This window comes from Esox lucius, chromosome 17 (assembly GCF_011004845.1).
Source record: "Esox lucius isolate fEsoLuc1 chromosome 17, fEsoLuc1.pri, whole genome shotgun sequence".
Classification (NCBI taxonomy): domain Eukaryota; kingdom Metazoa; phylum Chordata; class Actinopteri; order Esociformes; family Esocidae; genus Esox; species Esox lucius.
The window spans coordinates 47,420,328-47,438,926 of record NC_047585.1 but is presented as its reverse complement, the minus strand read 5'-3'; the positions used below and the strand labels follow the sequence as shown (position 1 = coordinate 47,438,926).

Below are 18,599 nucleotides of genomic sequence, written 5' to 3'. Positions count from 1 at the left end.
CTCAGATAATGTTATTTTGGTGGTAGACAGTATTGAGTTTTCACCAAACATCATGCAGTAGGTTTTGATTCTGACCAAAAACTGTAACCTGAGAGGCAGACAGGGAGGTCTGGAGGCCTATTGGGAATGCTTGAACATAATCTTCAACAAGGAGTTTTTGCAATCAGGCAGGACCATAAATATAATTGGATGTGACAAAATTAAGGATTGGATTAAACAAATAACATTATTATAAGGAATAATGTTATGGATTCGTTCATGTTTGTATTAATAATGCTTATTTATATTTACAGTACCCTTGCGAAAGTATTCGGCCCCCTTGAACTTTTCGACCTTTTGCCACATTTCAGGCTTCAAACATAAAGATATAAAACTGTAATTTTTTGTGAAGAATCAACAACAAGTGGGACACAATCATGAAGTGGAATGAAATTTATTGTACATTTCAAACCTTTTTAAAAAATAAAAAATTGGGCGTGCAAAATTATTCAGCCCCCTTAAGTTAATACTTTGTAGCGCCACCTTTTGCTGTGATTACAGCTGTAAGTCGCTTGGGGTATGTCTCCATCAGTTTTGCACATCGAGAGACTGAAATCTTTGCCCATTCCTCCTTGCAAAACAGCTCGAGCTCAGTGAGGTTGGATGGAGAGCGTTTGTGAAATGCAGTTTTCAGTTCTTTCCACAGATTCTCGATTGGATTCAGGTCTGGACTTTGACTTGGCCATTCTAACACCTGGATATCTTTATTTGTGAACTATTCCATTGTAGATTTTGCTTTATGCTTTGGATCATTGTCTTGTTGGAAGACAAATCTCCGTCCCAGTCTCAGGTCTTTTGTGTTGCATTTACGCCAAACATAACGTTTTGCATTGTTGCCAAAAGGTTCGATTTTGGTTTCATCTGACCAGAGCACCTTCTTCCACATGTTTGGTGTGTCTCCCAGGTGGCTTGTGGCAAACTTTAAACGACACTTTTATGGATATCTTTAAGAAATGGCTTTCTTCTTGCCACTCTTCCATAAAGGCCAGATTTGTGCAGTATACGACTGATTGCTGTCCTATGGACAGAGTCTCCCACCTCAGCTGTTGATCTCTGCAGTTCATCCAGAGTGATCATGGGCCTCTTGGCTGCATCTCTGATCAGTCTTCTCCTTGTATGAGCTGAAAGTTTAGAGGGACGGCCGGGTCTTCGTAGATTTGCAGTGGTCTGATACTCCTTCCATTTCAATATTATCGCTTGCACAGTGCTCCTTGGGATGTTTAAGGCTTGGGAAATCTTATGTTATCCAAATCCGGCTTTAAACCTCTCGACAACAGTATCTCGGACCTGCCTGGTGTGTGAATTTCATTCCACTTCATAATTGTGTCCCACTTGTTGTTGATTCTTCACAAAAAACTACAGTTTTATATCTTTATGTTTGAGGCCTGAAATGTGGCAAAAGGTCAAAAAGTTCAAGGGGGCCAAATACTTTCGCAAGGCACTGGTCTGTTTATTTTGTGTCATTCAGGGTACCTCAGGTGTCGGAGGATGTGGCCAGGGAAGCTCTGCTGAAATTTGTGGGCTCAAAGTGGTCCAAAAGTACCAAGCCTGCCAGAAATCTGACCTTCAAGGAATTAAAACCCGTCACAGTATATCGGGTAAGAAAAATGTTTAAACAGACATTTAAAAGTTAAAGTGCACTGTGGACGTTTCTTCAGTACGCTTTGTAACTATTTGAAACCTGGTTTATAGTATCGTTTGGAGACATACACTGAGTCCAGATCCAGTGCCTGGGAGATGGAGCCTTATACTGGTATGTCATACTGTTAAAGGACCTTGATGTTCAGACTCAATGTACTAGTATGTCATATTATTAAAGGACCATAGTCTGGCTCAATTCCAATTAATTTAGAAATATATCTGCAAGCAGAAATGGCGGGGTCCTTTCCTTCCAAGACCACCATGGCACCCATTTATCCTCAATTCAGTGTTATTCATTCCCCATTAACTCTAATTGTTTTCCCCACTGACTTCCATTCATTCTCCATAGACTTGCATTCATTCCCCGTTGACTTCCATGTGTTTACCACAGACTCCCACTGAATCACCATTGACTCCTATTCGTTCTCTGTTGCCTGTTATGGAAATTTTGAACTAAGGTCTTTCTATTGGCTGGTATGTACATTTTTACTTTGATTGAGCCACACATGTCTGTATAATATCAGAGGATTATTAGGTATTTGGGCCATGTCCTCCTGCCTAGACAAAGAAGGGTGTCAGTCCTTTCTGTTCCTTAGGAATGTAGGAGAGGGGAATCAGGTGTTTGTCCTAGGGGGGCATCCTCTGACCGGCACCAGTAGGTTGTAGGGTTAATCATCTGCCGACCTGTAGGTTGTCTAGATGGTTTAAGTTTCCCTCAAGGGTTGAGGAAGTTAACCAGATGGGGGAAGACAACATGTCCCTTGTGTCAAGCCCAGGACATGTGATAGAACAAAGGGCATGTGTTTGATTGACATGAGACCGATGGGCAACAACTTACCACACCCCTTTTTCTATGTAATAAATACGGATTGTTCATGTATGGAGTTAGAGACTCCTCAGACGATTATGTTGGTAAGCGGTTGACGCGTCTCTCATATTTGCATAATAGTTAATAAAACTGTTAGAATGTGCCAAAAGAACTTTGTCTCTGTTTCCATCACATGCCCCCCATTCATTCTCCATATACTCGCATTCATTCCCCATTGACTTCCATTCATTTCCGATGGAGCCCCATACATTTGTTGATTATAGCACCACCATGAAGGCCGATCAGCTTGATACTTTGTGGTGGCCTTCCTGCCATAGGCCGGGAATATACCCCCATATACTAAGTTTGGTTGCAGTAGGCCTCACCATGTTGCATTAATAAGCATTTGAATTAAGAATACGCCCACAGGAATTTTTATTGGCTCATATCAGCCATTCTGTTAAAGATATCAACAATCCTTAAACCAAATCTTTAGATACTTGTCCCAAGATGCTATATACAGTATCTCATAGAAGTGAGTACACCCCTCACATTTTTGTAAATATTTGATTATATCTTTTCATGTGACAACACTGCTACAATGTCAAGTAGTGAGTGTACAGCTTGTATGTATGTAGCTTGCTGTCCCCTCAAAATAACACAACACACAGCCATTTATGTCTAACCCCCTGGCAATAAAAGTGTGTACACCTCTAAGTGAAAATGGCCAAATTGGGCCCAAAGTGTCAATATTTTGGGTGGCCACCATTATTTTCCAGCACTGCCCTAACCCTCTTGGGCATGGAGTTCATCAGAGCTTCACAGGTTGCCACTGGAGTCCTCTTCCACTCCTCCATGACGACATCACCAAGCTGGTGGAGGATTCCGTTTGAGGATGCCCCACAGATGCTCAGTAGGGTTTAGATCAGGATGACATGCTTGGCCAGTCCATCACCTTTACCTTCCACTTCTTTAGCAAGGCAGTGGTCGTCTTGGAGGTGTGTTTGGTGTCATTATCATGTTGGAATACTGCCCTGCGGCCCAGTCTCCTAAGGGAGGGGATCATGCTCTGCTTCAGTATGTCACAGTACATGTTGGCATTCAGGGTTCCCTCAATGAACTGTAGCTCCCCAGTGCCAGCAGCACTCATGCAGCCCCAGACCATGACCCTCTCACCATCATGCTTGACTGTAGGCAAGACACACTTGTCTTTGTACTCCTCACCTGGTTGTTGCCACACATGCTTGACACCATCTGAACCAAATACGTTTATCCTGGTATCATCACACCAAAGGACATGTCTTCAGCAAACTGTTTGCAGGCTTTCTTGTGCATCATCTTTAGAAGAGGCTTCTTTTCTGGGACGACAGCCATGCAGACCAATTTGATGCAGTGTGCGACGTATGGTCTGATTATAGACAGGCTGACACCCCACCCCTTCAACCTCTGCAGCAATGCTGGCAGCACTCATATGTCTATTTCCCAAAGACAACCTCTGGATATGACGCTGAGCATGTGCGCTCAACGTCTTTGGTCGACCATGGCGAGGCCTGTTCTGAGTGGAACCTGTCCTGTTAAACTGCTGTATGGTCTTGGCCACCGTGCTGCAGCTCAGTCTTCTTATAGCCTAGGCCATCTTTATGTAGGGCAACAATTCCTCAGATCCTCAGAGAGTTCTTTGCCATGAGGTGCCATGTAGAACTTCCAGTGACCAGTATGAGGAATTGTGAGAGCGATAACACCAGATATAACACACCTGCCCATTCACACCTGAGACCTTGTAACACTAACGAGTCACATGACACCAGATTTAACACACCTGCTCCCCATTCACACCTGAGACCTTGTAACACTAACGAGTCACATGACACCGGGGAGGGAAAATAGCTGATTGGGCCCAATTTTGGACACTTTCACTTAGGGGTGTACTCACTTTTGTTGCCAGGGGGTTAGACATGAATGGCTGTGTGTTGAGTTATTTTGAGGGGACAGCAAATGTACACTGTATTACAAGCTGTACACTCACTACTTTACATTGTAGCAAAGTGTCATTTCCTCAGTGTTTCCTCAACTTCTGTGAGATACTGTACATAGGTGTATATAGGTCGGCGCATTGCTCTAGCTGAAGATAACCTTTTAGTGGTGGAATGTCCAAGATGGTGGACTTGATGGGTTCCTGAGGCAGGTTTGTTCCTCACGTGAAGAGGGACCTGTGCACCGAATTTCAGACCTCTAGGTCATATGGGATGGAGATGCCAGTGGGGCTTTTGGGGCAACTTAGATTGCTTACTATAGCTGTAGGAGCCATGTATTATGTTTTGCATTATGCTTATTATTATTCTTATTTTCCTACATATATCCACGTACGTACCTTCTAATCTGGCACCTATCGGACCCCCCCCCACCCCTATGATTAGGGCTGACAGGTGACCCCTATGATTAGGGCTGACAGATATATGGCTGACAGGTGAGAAAGTGGGGAGAATTAGTGTGCCGAGGAGCATGAACACTTTTCAACCAAACACCCCACAGAAACGGATATGTGCACACTCAGACCTTTGACACGTATGAGGAATGGATGTTTTTACTGTTGAAAGAGAGACAAATAAAAAGACCAAAACGGATATTTGAATTCCTCCCTTTTGTTTGGATTGTAAGAGTTGAAACTACCCCCTGGACACTAGTGGCATCAAGAACAGATGTACGTTCAATTGGACCCATAGTCTAATAGATTAATCCTGCAGACGAAATACACCTATGGGCAAAGTGGCGTGTCTGTAGCACATACCATCTCACGGGAATGTGCATCCAAAAAAAGGAATAATAATAATCCTAACAAAAATAGTGGGGCTCCTTGAGCCCCTTCGGGGCAAGTATCCCTAATAATAATAATATTCATATTTATTATTATATAATTATTATTACTATTGTTATTATTATAATTATCATTATATAATACTAATAATAATAACAAAATATTATGGCTCCTTGAGCACTCTCAGGGCAAGAACCCCTAATAATAATAATAATAATAATCCTAACAAAAATAATAGGGCACCTTGAGCCCCTTCAGGAAGAAACCCTAATCATTTTGGGAAGTGCACACATTTTAAATTGTGTATTTTAATAAGAAACTTATAATTTTAATAGGAGTTTTTGAATTGACTAGAATTCAAAAACCTTCAGTATGTGACTGGCCTGACACAGATAGACAATAGTCCTTCTTCTTTCTGTCTTTGTGTTTTGTCAGGCCAGGTGGTAGATGGACCTCAGTGTGGGAGGAGCCCCCCCCCCTGGGATGTTCCAGTACAACAGCCTCAGAGGTACACTGATGTTACTCTGAAGGTGCGCGTCCCTCACTCCTCCTTTGTGAAGGTACGTCTACTCTTCACCTCTGGTCAGGATTTTACACAAAAGCCATCCAATACTTACAATACTTTTCAGTCATTTATAAATGTTTCAACTCAAACATTCAAATGGGGTTGGTGTGACATTTTTCTGTATTGCACGTATGTTTGGACTTTCCCGTTTGTGTGTTACTCTCCTCATTAATGTTGTGGTTGTTTCAGACCTGTCACCGTTGCCATGGCTGCGGAAGGACACGCTGCACACACTGTGCTGGGAGGGGAAATGTAAGAAACAACTCCTCATCCCATTTCTCAAACTTTCTCTTTTCTGCTTCCGCTCCCTTTCTCAATATGCTAGTCTTTCTGTCTAACTTTTGTCTGTCTGACTTCTGTTCTCAATAGACAGGGCAGGTGTGAGCGTGTCAAGTGAAGCATGATTTCAGATTTTGTCAAAAAGTGTAGTCCAGAATTTAGTCCACAACAACTTGCTAAGTTATAAAATACAAGTAGTTAATACCCAGAGTTGTCATATGGGAAACCTATTTTCCTTGATTCAGGTGCATGAATGGACTTTCTTCTGTATATTCTTCAGAAGCGATGTCCATTCTGCCAAGGACACGGGCGGAGGATCACTGGCCGTGGCCGCAACAACAGGAACGCCAACAACAGATGTTCCAGCTGTCAGGGGAGAGGAAGAAAAAAGTAGATGACTCCTACATTCACACTATACATTTAGTGGAGATTAATTTCCATGTTTGGGAGATTGATTGATGTCTCCTCTCCAGATGTACGTTCTGTCATGGACATGGCCACAATACCTGCCCCACCTGCCAGGGAAACCGAAACCTTCTGCACTTCATTCAGCTCACCATCACATGGTACTGACCTCAACTCTACTGTACTGGTCTACTGTTGTCAATTGTAGTCTAGTGTTCTACTCTACTGTACTCTGCTGTGTTTATTGTACTCCACTGTTCTGTAGTGTACTATAGTCTATTGTTTTATTGTAGTCTACTGTACTGTGAAAATCAACAGCTTCACATTTGGACACTTCTTATACATTTCACATGTTTAGTGTTTGCGTAGTATTTTTCTGTTTTTTAGATGAGATTATCCTGAGTTATAATTTAAGTGTGACATTGACAAAAGATGAGGGAGATAAGGTGGAATGTGGGTTCGCATCCCCCTTCTTTCTTACCATTCAAGTTATTACGAATCCTTAATAATGTTTTGGATGATGAAGGAAAGTATCACGGGACACAATCAAACGAATCATTTGACCAACAATAAATAGTGTTGTTTCAACTGAAATCTTTTTTAAACCAGTCTAAATGCTATATTACCACCTCTCACCATCTATAAGTCCCCAACACAACCTGCTGTACCACCTCTCACCATTTATAAGTCCCCAACACAACCTGCTGTACCACCTCTCACCATTTATAAGTCCCCAACACAACCTGCTGTACCACCTCTCACCATCTATAAGTCCCCAACACAACCTGCTGTACCACCTCTCACCATCTAGAAGTCCCCAACACAACCTGCTGTACCACCTCTCACCATCTATAAGTCCCCAACACAACCTGCTGTACCACCTCTCACGATTTATAAGTCCCCAACACAACCTGCTGTACCACCTCTGCCAATGCAGCCCATTGGAGAACTGTGGGCGCTTGCATTTTGCAAAAAGCTTTGCATGTGATCAAACAAAGCCTTGGACAGCTTACTCTGACCGTATATCAGCCGGTGGATATCTTAGAGCAAAGCCATAAATATTTAGTATTCTTTTTACTGGTCATTTTTAAGGTCCGTATGCACCGAGTGAGTGTGATTTTTCACTTTCTCCTTAGCTTGTCTTTTGGGTGATAGTAAACCCCTCTATGTGTTCAAGAGAATCTCCTGATTCGAATGGACTTAATAATGTTTGTATCTCCAACCATTTGGGCATGGCGATTATCCATGTGACAAGAGAACCGCTATTGACTACTCTGGACAGAATTGATAGTACCAAATGTTCTGTGTGTGAGTGAAATGGCGATGACAAGCGCGTCTCCCCGGCTTTGCCCTTTTGATTGACATTTAACATGCTTTTCATTGGGTTCAATATTTAGTGACGTCTTGATAACCTCTTTCTCATTAGGCCACTTCTGCAGAAATACCACAAATTACGCATTTTGGTGATGGATGTACCGTAATGGCTTATATCGCCTGGTTCGCAAGATTATGCTGAACACAGTAAAAGAAATATGGTGCAGCTAGCACAAATATAATGGAATTAGGCGACACATAATGACATGAACACATTCAATCACCCGCAAGCTAATAGACTCGTGTGGAGGACTTAGAGATAACTGCCGTTCTTGTTTGGCTAGCTGCTGTGTAATCAAAGGAACAGTAGCATCCTGTTGCTTCTCTATCCTAAAGGAGGAACCACGTGGTCGAGTTTGTACCAGACCGGCTGCCCGAATTCCCTCTCAAGAAGTTTGAGAAGGTGTCAGGGGATCCATTCTTTGTGGATGAAAATGTTCTGGTAAAGATGTCTGTGTATATACTGTGTATGTGTGTATATTATCATTATTTACATACTGTATATACAGTATGTCTATATGCAAAAAAAGTGAATGCTAATAATAAACAACACAAACTCATATGTTGGGCTCAACATAAGGGGGAGCCATGTACTATTATTTCAAAATCCTAACTTCTCAAACAGAAAACATTTCAATGACTTGTATGATATATTTCTGAAAAACAAAGGCTTCAAAGGTGTTAGCACCCTTACAATCAATATTTGATAAAGCCTCTGCTGGAGAGTGTTTAACAGCACTGATTCTTCTCCTGTAATGCCAGACATTGTTGGTGTACAGTTGTCGAGGGATGACTGGCCACTCCTCCATGCTGCACATGTTTTAGGTTTGAGCTTGACTGCCCTCTTCAGTTCTGACCACAGGTTTTCAATTAGATTGAAGTCCAAAGACTGAGATAAAACTATATTTTGAGGTCCAGCAACCATTTTTGTGTTGGTTTTGATGTATTTTGGGGTCATTGTCTTTTACAAAGATCCATCAATGGCTGAGTCTCATTCTCCTGGCAGAGGCAAACTGGTTTTGGGCTAATATCCTGTTACTTAGTGAAATTCATTATGTCATCGATCTTAACCCCTCGTAGTCATGTCGTAGCCCATCATAGACATGTCGTAGCCCATCATAGACATGTCGTAGCCCATCATAGTCATGTCGTAGCCCATCATAGTCATGTCGTAGCCCATCATAGTCATGTCGTAGCCCATCATAGTCATGTCGTAGCCCATCATAGTCATGTCGTAGCCCATCATAGTCATGTCGTAGCCCATCATAGTCATGTCTTAGCCCATCATAGTCATGTCGTAGCCCATCATAGTCATGTCGTAGCCCATCATAGTCATGTCGTAGCCCATCATAGTCATGTCGTAGCCCATCATAGTCATGTCGTAGCCCATCATAGTCACGTCTTAGCCCATCGTAGTCATGTCCTGGACAGGATAGGTGTGAGCATGTCGAGTGAGGCATGATTTCACATTTGTCCCAGAAGTGAATTTAGTGAATTGTCCAGTTAAGTTATAGAGTGATATTTAATATAATATACTGTAAGTCAAATCAATCATATTAAAGCCCTCATTCCATGGAATCCCTCCCCCAGGTGTATCCCATCATGGGCTTTCCTGACCAGGAGATCTGTGAGGCTTCCAGGAAAGTGTCACAGGAGCATCACAGTCAGTTCTCTGCTGTCAGTCGTATCCTGCAACAGGTCAGTTATCTGTATAAAGCTTCTCAGAGTTGATGATCTGAAATAAGGTCCCTCTGTCTAATATATTTAATTGTGAAATGCTAAACGACTCCTAGATCAGTGCTACTCTATACTGCGGATATTGACTAGTGCAAATGTCTTCAGCCCCCACTAGGGGTCAGTATCCCACCCAGAACAGGTCTGAGTGGCTGATCAACTGGAACTTCTTAATGGGTACGGACAGTAATTCTGTGTTTATGTGTGTTCTTCTCAGCGTCAAACCATCGAACTGGTTCCTATCACACACGCCTTCTATTCCTACGCTGGAAAAGACTACGACTTCTTTGTTTATGGTCTTGAAAATAAGGTTTTCACTCCAAAATATCCCTCTGCTTGTGTTCTTTTGTAAATGCAAACATCTCACACTGAATGCGTAGCAACAGATGTATTGTCCATCAAATTATTATTGCATTGTAAGTGTATTGTTGTATAGGCATTGTAATAAGGAACTTGTAATGTATTCTATGAATGTGTAACCACTATGTTGTGCTATTGAGTGTAGAGAAATTGAAGTTGATTCAATCAAAGTCTAAACTGACATTTTTACCTTTGTAATATTGCATTTAGGTGATAGCCATTGTAACAGTGCCTCATTTAAATTTTATAATATGCCCAAGTCTATGAAATCGTTGATGGAATATTTTATTTGTACATTTCTTGTGCGTCTGTGTAACTCTGTAGCATATCCAATTTGGAATACATCTAAAATGTTAGTCAGTTGTTGCTGACATCCACAGTGAGTTGGCTACAATATACATTTCAGACATTTAGTGCCTACACACTTTAATACATTACCCTTTTTACTGGTTCGAAGAAGATGATTTGGTGGTGATGATGATGTGAGAGATCGTAGATGTATAGACTATACCTCCATAGTTATTTAAATAGAATGATAAGAATCATTCCATTTCCGTGGTCATGTCTTGGGTCCTCCACCAAGCTCTTCCGACATCAGAGGAGAAGCCATTGTGAAGTTTTATATGAATCTATAACATATTGCATGAAAAGAAGTCACAACTAACAATACCTTTTTTTTATACAACCTACATTTCAGTATTCTATTTTTTATTTTGAATTGTTGTATTGTTAATTGTTTGAAACTGGAACGGTGGGATAACTTGTTAAATAAAGTTTCCGGTTTATTCATGTTGAGGAAATGTGGAGAATTCATTATTTGTCCAGGCAAGTTATTTTTGCATTCAATCGTATGCTCGTTACACCTGCACTAACAGATTGTTCCCACCCGACGTGCGTCACAACTGAAACGATTCGTATTTTACTGGCAAGAGAGGACTGAGTAGAACCGGAGACGGGAGGAGTTGCCATCTGAGTCCAACATGCGCGGTTTGTTTACAATGTGTGGAAGGAGACAACGTGGAGACACCTCACGTCACTAAGCGTTCTCAAACACAGTGCTAGACCGCTTCTCTATACTATAAACCAAGACCCCGGCCACGGTCGAATTGGACTGGAATAACTAATCGCAAGAAATAATCAACAGTAGAGATTCTGGTGAGTTGCGATAGTACTTTCTGATAACGTTGAATACCAAGACTTAACTCCTCATCGGCTAAATTTAACAGACTATGGGAAGATGTATGTATTGTCTTTAGTGAAGTCTATAAATGTAATATAAATCAGCAGCGGATGCGTTGCAGTTGCAAATGGCCTCAAACCACACACTGCTAATATACTTATTTTTACAACTTTTTCTAGCTCTGTTTATAGCCGAAATGTGTAAGAAAAATATATATTGTAGTTTGTGTGTAACTGAGAAGCTTACTGTCGGTAATTGACTAGGAGCTGATTGGTTTAGTTCCTAGTTTTTTCAAGCAGTCTTTTGAAGATTTATAAGATGTAAGAAGCTTAAAGGGATGTCTTCGTTATATTTATATTTATTTTAGATATTCTCTACCTACCTATTTCTTAATCGAATTGTTATAGAATTTCCCAGGTAGTTATTTTCAAGTTAAAGTTCCATTTATGAGCTCCTTTGACTGGCATAAGCCACTTCCCTGAGCAGGTGGAGTGGGTGGACTCACCAAAAACACATTTCTTTTGAGCTGTGGGTTTATTGAAGTCTGTCTTCTATCAGTACTATGGCTCATATGAGTAAGGCCGTCATGAATTAAAACCTTTGAGTGGGGTAGCCTTTACAATGGAAAGTGATGTCTGACATGCTAAATACTGAAAGGTCACCTTATTAATATGTAGAATCTTTTCAGGGGTAGTCCACTATGGACTATGGCTGAACCTCTACCAACAATATCACAGTCTGATGTGACTAATGTCCAGTGATTGTCTCTATTGCATCCTGTTATGTAGTTTAAAGTGTCTCTCACTGGCTTCCGTCTGAGATTGTCTGCATTGTCTTTGCTCTCCCTTCAATGACTGCGTGCGTATATGCATTGAGGCGATCTCAGTGTCTCTGGAATATAATAGTGTGACGTAAGTAGCAGTCGGTCCTCCGCCTACTGTCTGGGATGGTGTATTTAAAGATTCAGAAACAACAAAGAGATGGGAAGGATACATAGGTTAAGCTATTTGGAGTAGGATGACGAGTAAGAGATGGACATAGGCAAACAGAAACAGAGAGATGGACATAGGGAAACAGAAACAGAGAGATGGACATAGTGACACAGACAGATGGACATAGGCAAACAGAGACATGGACATAGGGAGAACAACAGAGGTTGAGATGTCAGGATTATAGGTTGATCTTATCCAGTTCACTTCTTACAGTCAGAGTGTAAATCTGAAATATAATCAGTTAAACAGCCATTAAATGTTTAACCTTGCCTATAAAACCTATTGTATTACCTATCTGGGGAAACGTGGGCAGGAAAAGGTGTTGAGGTCAAGGTTGATGTGAATGAGTTCTTACTGTCTAAACACTGCAGGAACATGGATCTCTGGGTCCGTAAGGAAGACAGCAGTTTTGTAGTTCTGCTGAAACACAGTGACTGTAAAATGTGCTGTTGACGGGTGGTTTACTGTCCATACCTGTCTAGGTCCCGAGAGAAGGGTGAGACAGGGGAGAGAGAAGGGTGAGACAGAGGGAGAGAGAAGGGTGAGACAGAGGGAGAGAGAAGGGTGAGACAGAGGGGGAGAGACGGGGGGAGAGAAGGGAAAGACAGAGGGGAGAGAAGGGAGAGATTGAGGGAGAGAGAAGGGAGAGACAGAGGGGAGAGAGACGGATGTACTACTGGTCTTCACTGTAATGAGAAAAAAGGAAGGATGTGTGTTTCTTTCCCAAATATCTCTGTCGTTTATCTTGATGTTCTAATTTCAAATTATTGTTAGTATTATTGACTGTGTTGATGGTGTTTTTATTTCTGAGCTTAGTATTATTATTTGTTATTATTTATTTATTATTTTATAAGCCCTATATGTAGAACACTCACATTCATTTGGATACTAGTTTATGTATCAGCTTTCTCTACAGTTTTGACAGAATATACAATTACTGCAATATTGCGAGTTCCCAAATAGACCCTATTTCCTAAATAGTACACTCCTTTTGGCCAGAACACTACAAAGGAAACAGGGATAATTTTCTCTTGTTACAGCATGGAGAATGATTTGGTGAATTACTTGCAGATCCGTGTTTATATACCCTATGGGTACTTAGAGTTGTTTTGAAAAGTCTTTAAATCCTGCGGTTGTGATTTGAACCAGACAGGCTAATAGTATAACCACCCACCTTTACTGCTGGACTGTATCCTGCCTGTTCCCTGAGGAGAGGAGGGGCCTGGGTCCACTGGGCGGAGTAGGGGAGGAGTTCACTGGGTTGAGGAGGGGAGGGGCCTGGGTCCACTGGGCTGAGGAGGGGAGGAGTTCACTGGGTTGAGGAGGGGAGGGGTCCACTGGGCTGAGGAGGGGAGGGGTCCACTGGGCTGAGGAGGGGAGGGGTCCACTGGGCTGAGGAGGGGAGGGGTCCACTGGGCTGAGGAGGGGAGGGGTCCACTGGGCTGAGGAGGGGAGGGGTCCACTGGGCTGAGGAGGGGAGGGGTTCACTGGGCTGAGGAGGGGAGGGGTCCACTGGGCTGAGGAGGGGAGGGGTCCACTGGGCTGAGGAGGGGAGGGGTCCACTGGGCTGAGGAGGGGAGGGGTCCACTGGGCTGAGGAGGGGAGGGGTCCACTGGGCTGAGGAGGGGAGGGGTCCACTGGGCTGAGGAGGGGAGGGGTCCACTGGGCTGAGGAGGGGAGGGGTCCACTGGGCTGAGGAGGGGAGGGGTTCACTGGGCTGAGGAGGGGAGGGGTCCACTGGGCTGAGGAGGGGAGGGGTCCACTGGGCTGAGGAGGGGAGGGGTCCACTGGGCTGAGGAGGGGAGGGGTCCACTGGGCTGAGGAGGGGAGGGGTCCACTGGGCTGAGGAGGGGAGGGGTCCACTGGGCTATGGGAATGCTTTCCAGAAGGTCTCACTGGCTGTTAACAGGGGAAGTTGGATGTTCTCAGGAGTGGTGTGTGTGTGTGTGTGTGTGTGTGTGTGTGTGTGTGTGTGTGTGTGTAAACAAAGCCTGTACTGGCAAGGTGAAATAACATTAGCAAGTGCTTGTTATATGGATGTGTAGACTTTGTGAAAGAGGGTCATTGTGGTTGTTGGTTGGGCTGTTACACCCGCTGTGTTTTATTTTTTTGTTCCTTCCTCCCTGCTGTTTCCTCTTTGTGTGTGTCTGTGAGAGAGAGAAGGAAGAGACAGAGAGAGAGAAGGAGAGGAGAAGGAGGACACAGACCACCCAATCAGAATGGCACAAGTGTCCTCTCTCTAGGCAGATCTGTAGGCTGCCTGTTACGGCCGCAGAGAATAATCATGGAATGTGAAGAGTGGCTGGATCATGTTAGAGTTGAGGAAACCAAGCTCACACAAAAAAAGGCAGATTGAAGGATCGGAAGAATAGTCTGCATGAGACGGTTAAAAAGTTCTGGTCCTCCCATATTAATTGTCACTGAATCATAAATCGTGGAGTTGTCGTGACTGGTACTTTATGAAGGAATTGTAAAAACAACATGCGTGCCCACACACACACACACACACACAAACACACACACACACACACACACAGGGTCATGATAATATCAACAGAAAACGCTAAACTAAAATTTCAGTGAAAGGTTATGGTGACAACTGGTGGACATGCTGTTAGGAGAACATTGATTTGTGTCATCATTGACCATAACGCTGTTAGGAGAACATTGATTTGTGTCATCATTGACCATAACGCTGTTAGGAGAACATTTATTTGTGTCATCATTGACAGTAACGCTGTTAGGAGAACATTGATTTGGGTCGTCATTGACAGTAATGCTGTTAGGAGAACATTGATTTGTGTCATCATTGACAGTAACGCTGTTAGGAGAACATTGATTTGGGTCATCGTTGACAGTAACGCTGTTAGGAGAACATTGATTTGGGTCATCATTGACAGTAACGCTGTTAGGAGAACATTGATTTGGTTCATCGTTGACAGTAACGCTGTTAGGAGAACATTGATTTGGGTCATCATTGACAGTAACGCTGTTAGGAGAACATTGATTTGGTTCATCGTTGACAGTAACGCTGTTAGGAGAACATTGATTTGGGTCATCATTGACAGTAACGCTGTTAGGAGAACATTGATTTGTGTCATCATTGACAGTAACGCTGTTAGGAGAACATTGATTTGTGTCATCGTTGACAGTAATGCTGTTAGGAGAACATTGATTTGTGTCATCATTGACAGTAACGCTGTTAGGAGAACATTGATTTGGTTCATCGTTGACAGTAACGCTGTTAGGAGAACATTGATTTGGTTCATCGTTGACAGTAACGCTGTTAGGAGAACATTGATTTGGTTCATCGTCGACAGTAACGCTGTTAGGAGAACATTGATTTGGTTCATCGTTGACCGTAACGCTGTTAGGAGAACATTGATTTGTGTCATCATTGACCGTAACGCTGTTAGGAGAACATTGATTTGGTTCATCGTTGACAGTAACGCTGTTTGGAGAACATTGATTTGGTTCATCGTCGACAGTAATCTGTTTGCATGTTTGAGATCAATGAGGCCAATATGATGCCGCTTTCATTCCCTTTTGGACGTGTTACACAGCTTTCTTTCTGTCTGAACGTCTCTCATCGGTAGCCTTCATTGCTTTAGTCTAAACTTGGTTCTCATCTGTCCCTCATAGCTTCTATGTGGTCATTCTAAGGTTCTCACATTTAATCCCCCTGACACGGTCCAGTTGTGGTTCTGGCCATGTCTGGTGGTGTCGTTGTCAAGGTGATGACATGCATGGATCAGTCTGTCTGTTCACAGGATTAGAGCTCAACACTGGCTACTGACGGGAGTCATCTGTCTCTCTCTGTCTCTCTTCATCTGTCTTTCTGTCTTTCTGTCTCTCCCTCCCCCTTTCCCTCTGTCTCACTCTTTTAATTCAATTCATGAATGTGGAATGTGTTACTACATACATTACCAAAGCAAACATAAATATATATAAAATGTAAACAAACAAAAGAAATACAACAGTGAACAACAATCACAGTTACAAGGAGTGGTAAGTATACAGGTATTAAGCTGGTTGTCCCTTCGTGTGTAACAGGAAGCTACATATTTAGCCACTAATATGGTTCAACTGGGTTTTTCTAGAACAAGCCACATTTTCTACTTTTCTGTTGTTCTTTCAAAGTACTTCATTTTGTGTTTACATTTTGGATCAAAATATTTCTTGTATAGCTGCATAGTTTTTGCAGTGCAGAAGGAAATGTTGCTCTGTCTCTACCACTTTCTCTGGCCAGGGTGAACACAACCTGTCCTGTCTGGGCAAAGGGAGCACAAGCTGCTTGCTTTGATTTTTTTGTGGTGTTTTTCTTTTAGTTTTGTTATACTTTGATTGGGCCTGATTGTCTAAGTGTCCTGATGTTTTGTTGGGTTGGTATTGGTTTGTGAACTTAGTTTTAGAATCAGCTGACTGGGGGGGCTCTTCTCTATGGGTTCCTCCTGGCATTGGAGGGCTTTGTAGTGGTTGAATTGGAGATTACAGTTTTTAATTATTGTAACATTGGGTGACTCTTTTTTGTATTTTAACCAGAAGAAGGAATGGGCCTAGTTCTGCTCTGCATGAGTTGTTTGGGGTTTTTCTCTGGACTCTCTGCATGCTCTTACGGGGTTCTGCATGAAGGCTTTCAATTGGGTGTTTGCTCCATTTGTCAAATTCTTGTTTTGTAAGCGGGCCCCACACTTTACTGCAATATAGTGCAATTGGTTCAATTAGATATTTTAATATTCTGAGCCAGAGCCTAATTCATATGTTTAATTAGATACATATTTTAATGACATAAAAAGCTGTCCTTGCTTTATCACTCAGTTCATTCACTCAGTTTAAATTCCCTTTGAGCTGATTTTTAGTCCCAGATGTGTGTGAGTGTGTGCATGTGTACTATGTAAGTGCAGCTTGGATTAGATTAGATTCAACTTCATTGTCACTGAACAGTACAAGTACAGTACAAGGAAATTAAGTTGGCTTCTAATCAGAAGTGCAAATAGAAGAAGAGGGCAGGAAAGTATAGTGTATGTTACAAATGTATAGATGTGCAATGAAGGCAAATACAGTGCAAGTTGCATTTCTAAATGAGCAATGAAGGCAATTAGGGGAGGGCAGAAAATGGAAAGAAGAAAAAAAAAGAAACTGTTCCTGAGCCTGCTACACACGTGAGTGGAGCTTAATAAGGAAGTATCTGTTTTCTTGACATCTGGATCTTTTTTAGAATATCATAATCTTTTCAGATTGACTGTCAGTGCCCAGGTCTGGCAGAATGGCCCTTATATAGCATCATTAAAATAAATGTTAAATAGGCTTGAGCTTAAGTTGTTTCCTTGTTTTACGCCACATCCTTGATAAAATAATTCTGAGTGTTTATCTCAAATTTTGACTCCACATTTGTTATCAGTGTACTTTAATTTAGTAATATAAAATGTACTTCCCCACACAGCACTTTCAATTAGTTTTAATCAAATTCCTTCATGCCAAATTGAGTCAAATGCTTTTTGAAAATCTATGAAGCAGGAGTAAATCTTTGTTTTGATTTACATGTTTATTGATGGATATAAGTATGGTCTGAGGTTTGGTCTGAGGTTTGGTGCTTTGGTAGGAATCCAATCTGACTATTGCTCAGGACATTGTGTTCACTAAGATAATGCATTAATCTGCTGTTTATGATGTTACAGAATAGTTTGCCCAGGTTGCTGTTGACACAAATGCCCCGGTAGTTGTTGGGATCAAATTTGTCTCTGTTATTATGGTTCCAGATGTCTGGGAAGTAGCCTACACTCAGGACTTTGTTAAAAAGTTTGAGTATGGCAGTGTTGAATTTATAATTGTATATTTTATCATTTAGTTTTATATCCCATCTGTACCGCAAGCTTTTTGAGTTTGTATTTTCTTCCAATATTTCACTTTCTGCTGTTGGGAAATCTATTGGATTCTGGTTTTCTATGATTGCAGATTCAAGTTTTTTTAGCTGTTAATATATTTATTTTTGTTTTGAAAGATTCATTCATCTTTCTATATAGTCCTTTGTAGTGTTTCTTCCATATGTCACAATTTTCTATAGCCAATTCTTCTCGATTGGTTTTGTTTAGGGAGTTCCAAATTTGCCAGAAAATGTTTGAATCAATAGATTATTCCATTTCAGTTAGTTGATGTTTGATATGTTTTTCTTGTTTTTTTCAGAGAGTTTGTATTCTTTTAGGGTTTCCCAGTAATGTAAGCGCAGATCTTGGTTGTCTGCCTCTCTGTGTTTTAGGTTTGGATAGATTTCAGAGTTTTTTCCTTATAGTTTTACACTGTCAAATATTTTATTTATGTTTTGTACTGCCAGATTTAATTTGTTCATTGTTAACTGCACTTTGGTAAGTTTTTAGACTGTCATTAGTCCATCTGTAAGGAGGATTAGC

At 41.8% G+C, this 18,599-nt stretch overlaps 2 protein-coding genes across 9 annotated transcripts in view; both read left to right on the top strand.

Annotated features, from left to right (window-relative positions):
• The window catches only part of ssuh2.1 (ssu-2 homolog, tandem duplicate 1), a 31,786-nt gene extending 20,934 nt beyond the window's left edge, over positions 1–10,852 (top strand). The window contains exons 4-12 of one of the 5 annotated variants that reach the window (XM_029113892.2): positions 1,508–1,637; positions 1,732–1,792; positions 5,739–5,863; positions 6,058–6,120; positions 6,393–6,537; positions 6,621–6,713; positions 8,263–8,368; positions 9,517–9,624; positions 9,878–10,852. In XM_029113892.2, the coding sequence (XP_028969725.1) occupies positions 1,508–1,637; positions 1,732–1,792; positions 5,739–5,863; positions 6,058–6,120; positions 6,393–6,537; positions 6,621–6,713; positions 8,263–8,368; positions 9,517–9,624; positions 9,878–10,040 (994 nt within the window). In that variant the 3' untranslated portion in view covers positions 10,041–10,852. The other 4 variants (XM_029113893.2, XM_029113896.2, XM_029113895.2 and 1 more) reach the window with 4 other exon arrangements.
• A 147-nt stretch (positions 10,853–10,999) lies between these two features.
• Positions 11,000–18,599, top strand: part of si:dkey-49n23.1 (semaphorin-3D) — a 120,358-nt gene continuing 112,758 nt past the window's right edge. For 2 of the 4 annotated variants that reach the window (XM_020044930.3, XM_029113890.2), the window contains exon 1: positions 11,000–11,175. The gene's annotated coding sequence lies outside the window, so the exon portion shown is untranslated. The remainder of the gene's footprint in view (positions 11,176–18,599) is intronic. The other 2 variants (XM_020044931.3, XM_020044932.3) reach the window with 2 other exon arrangements.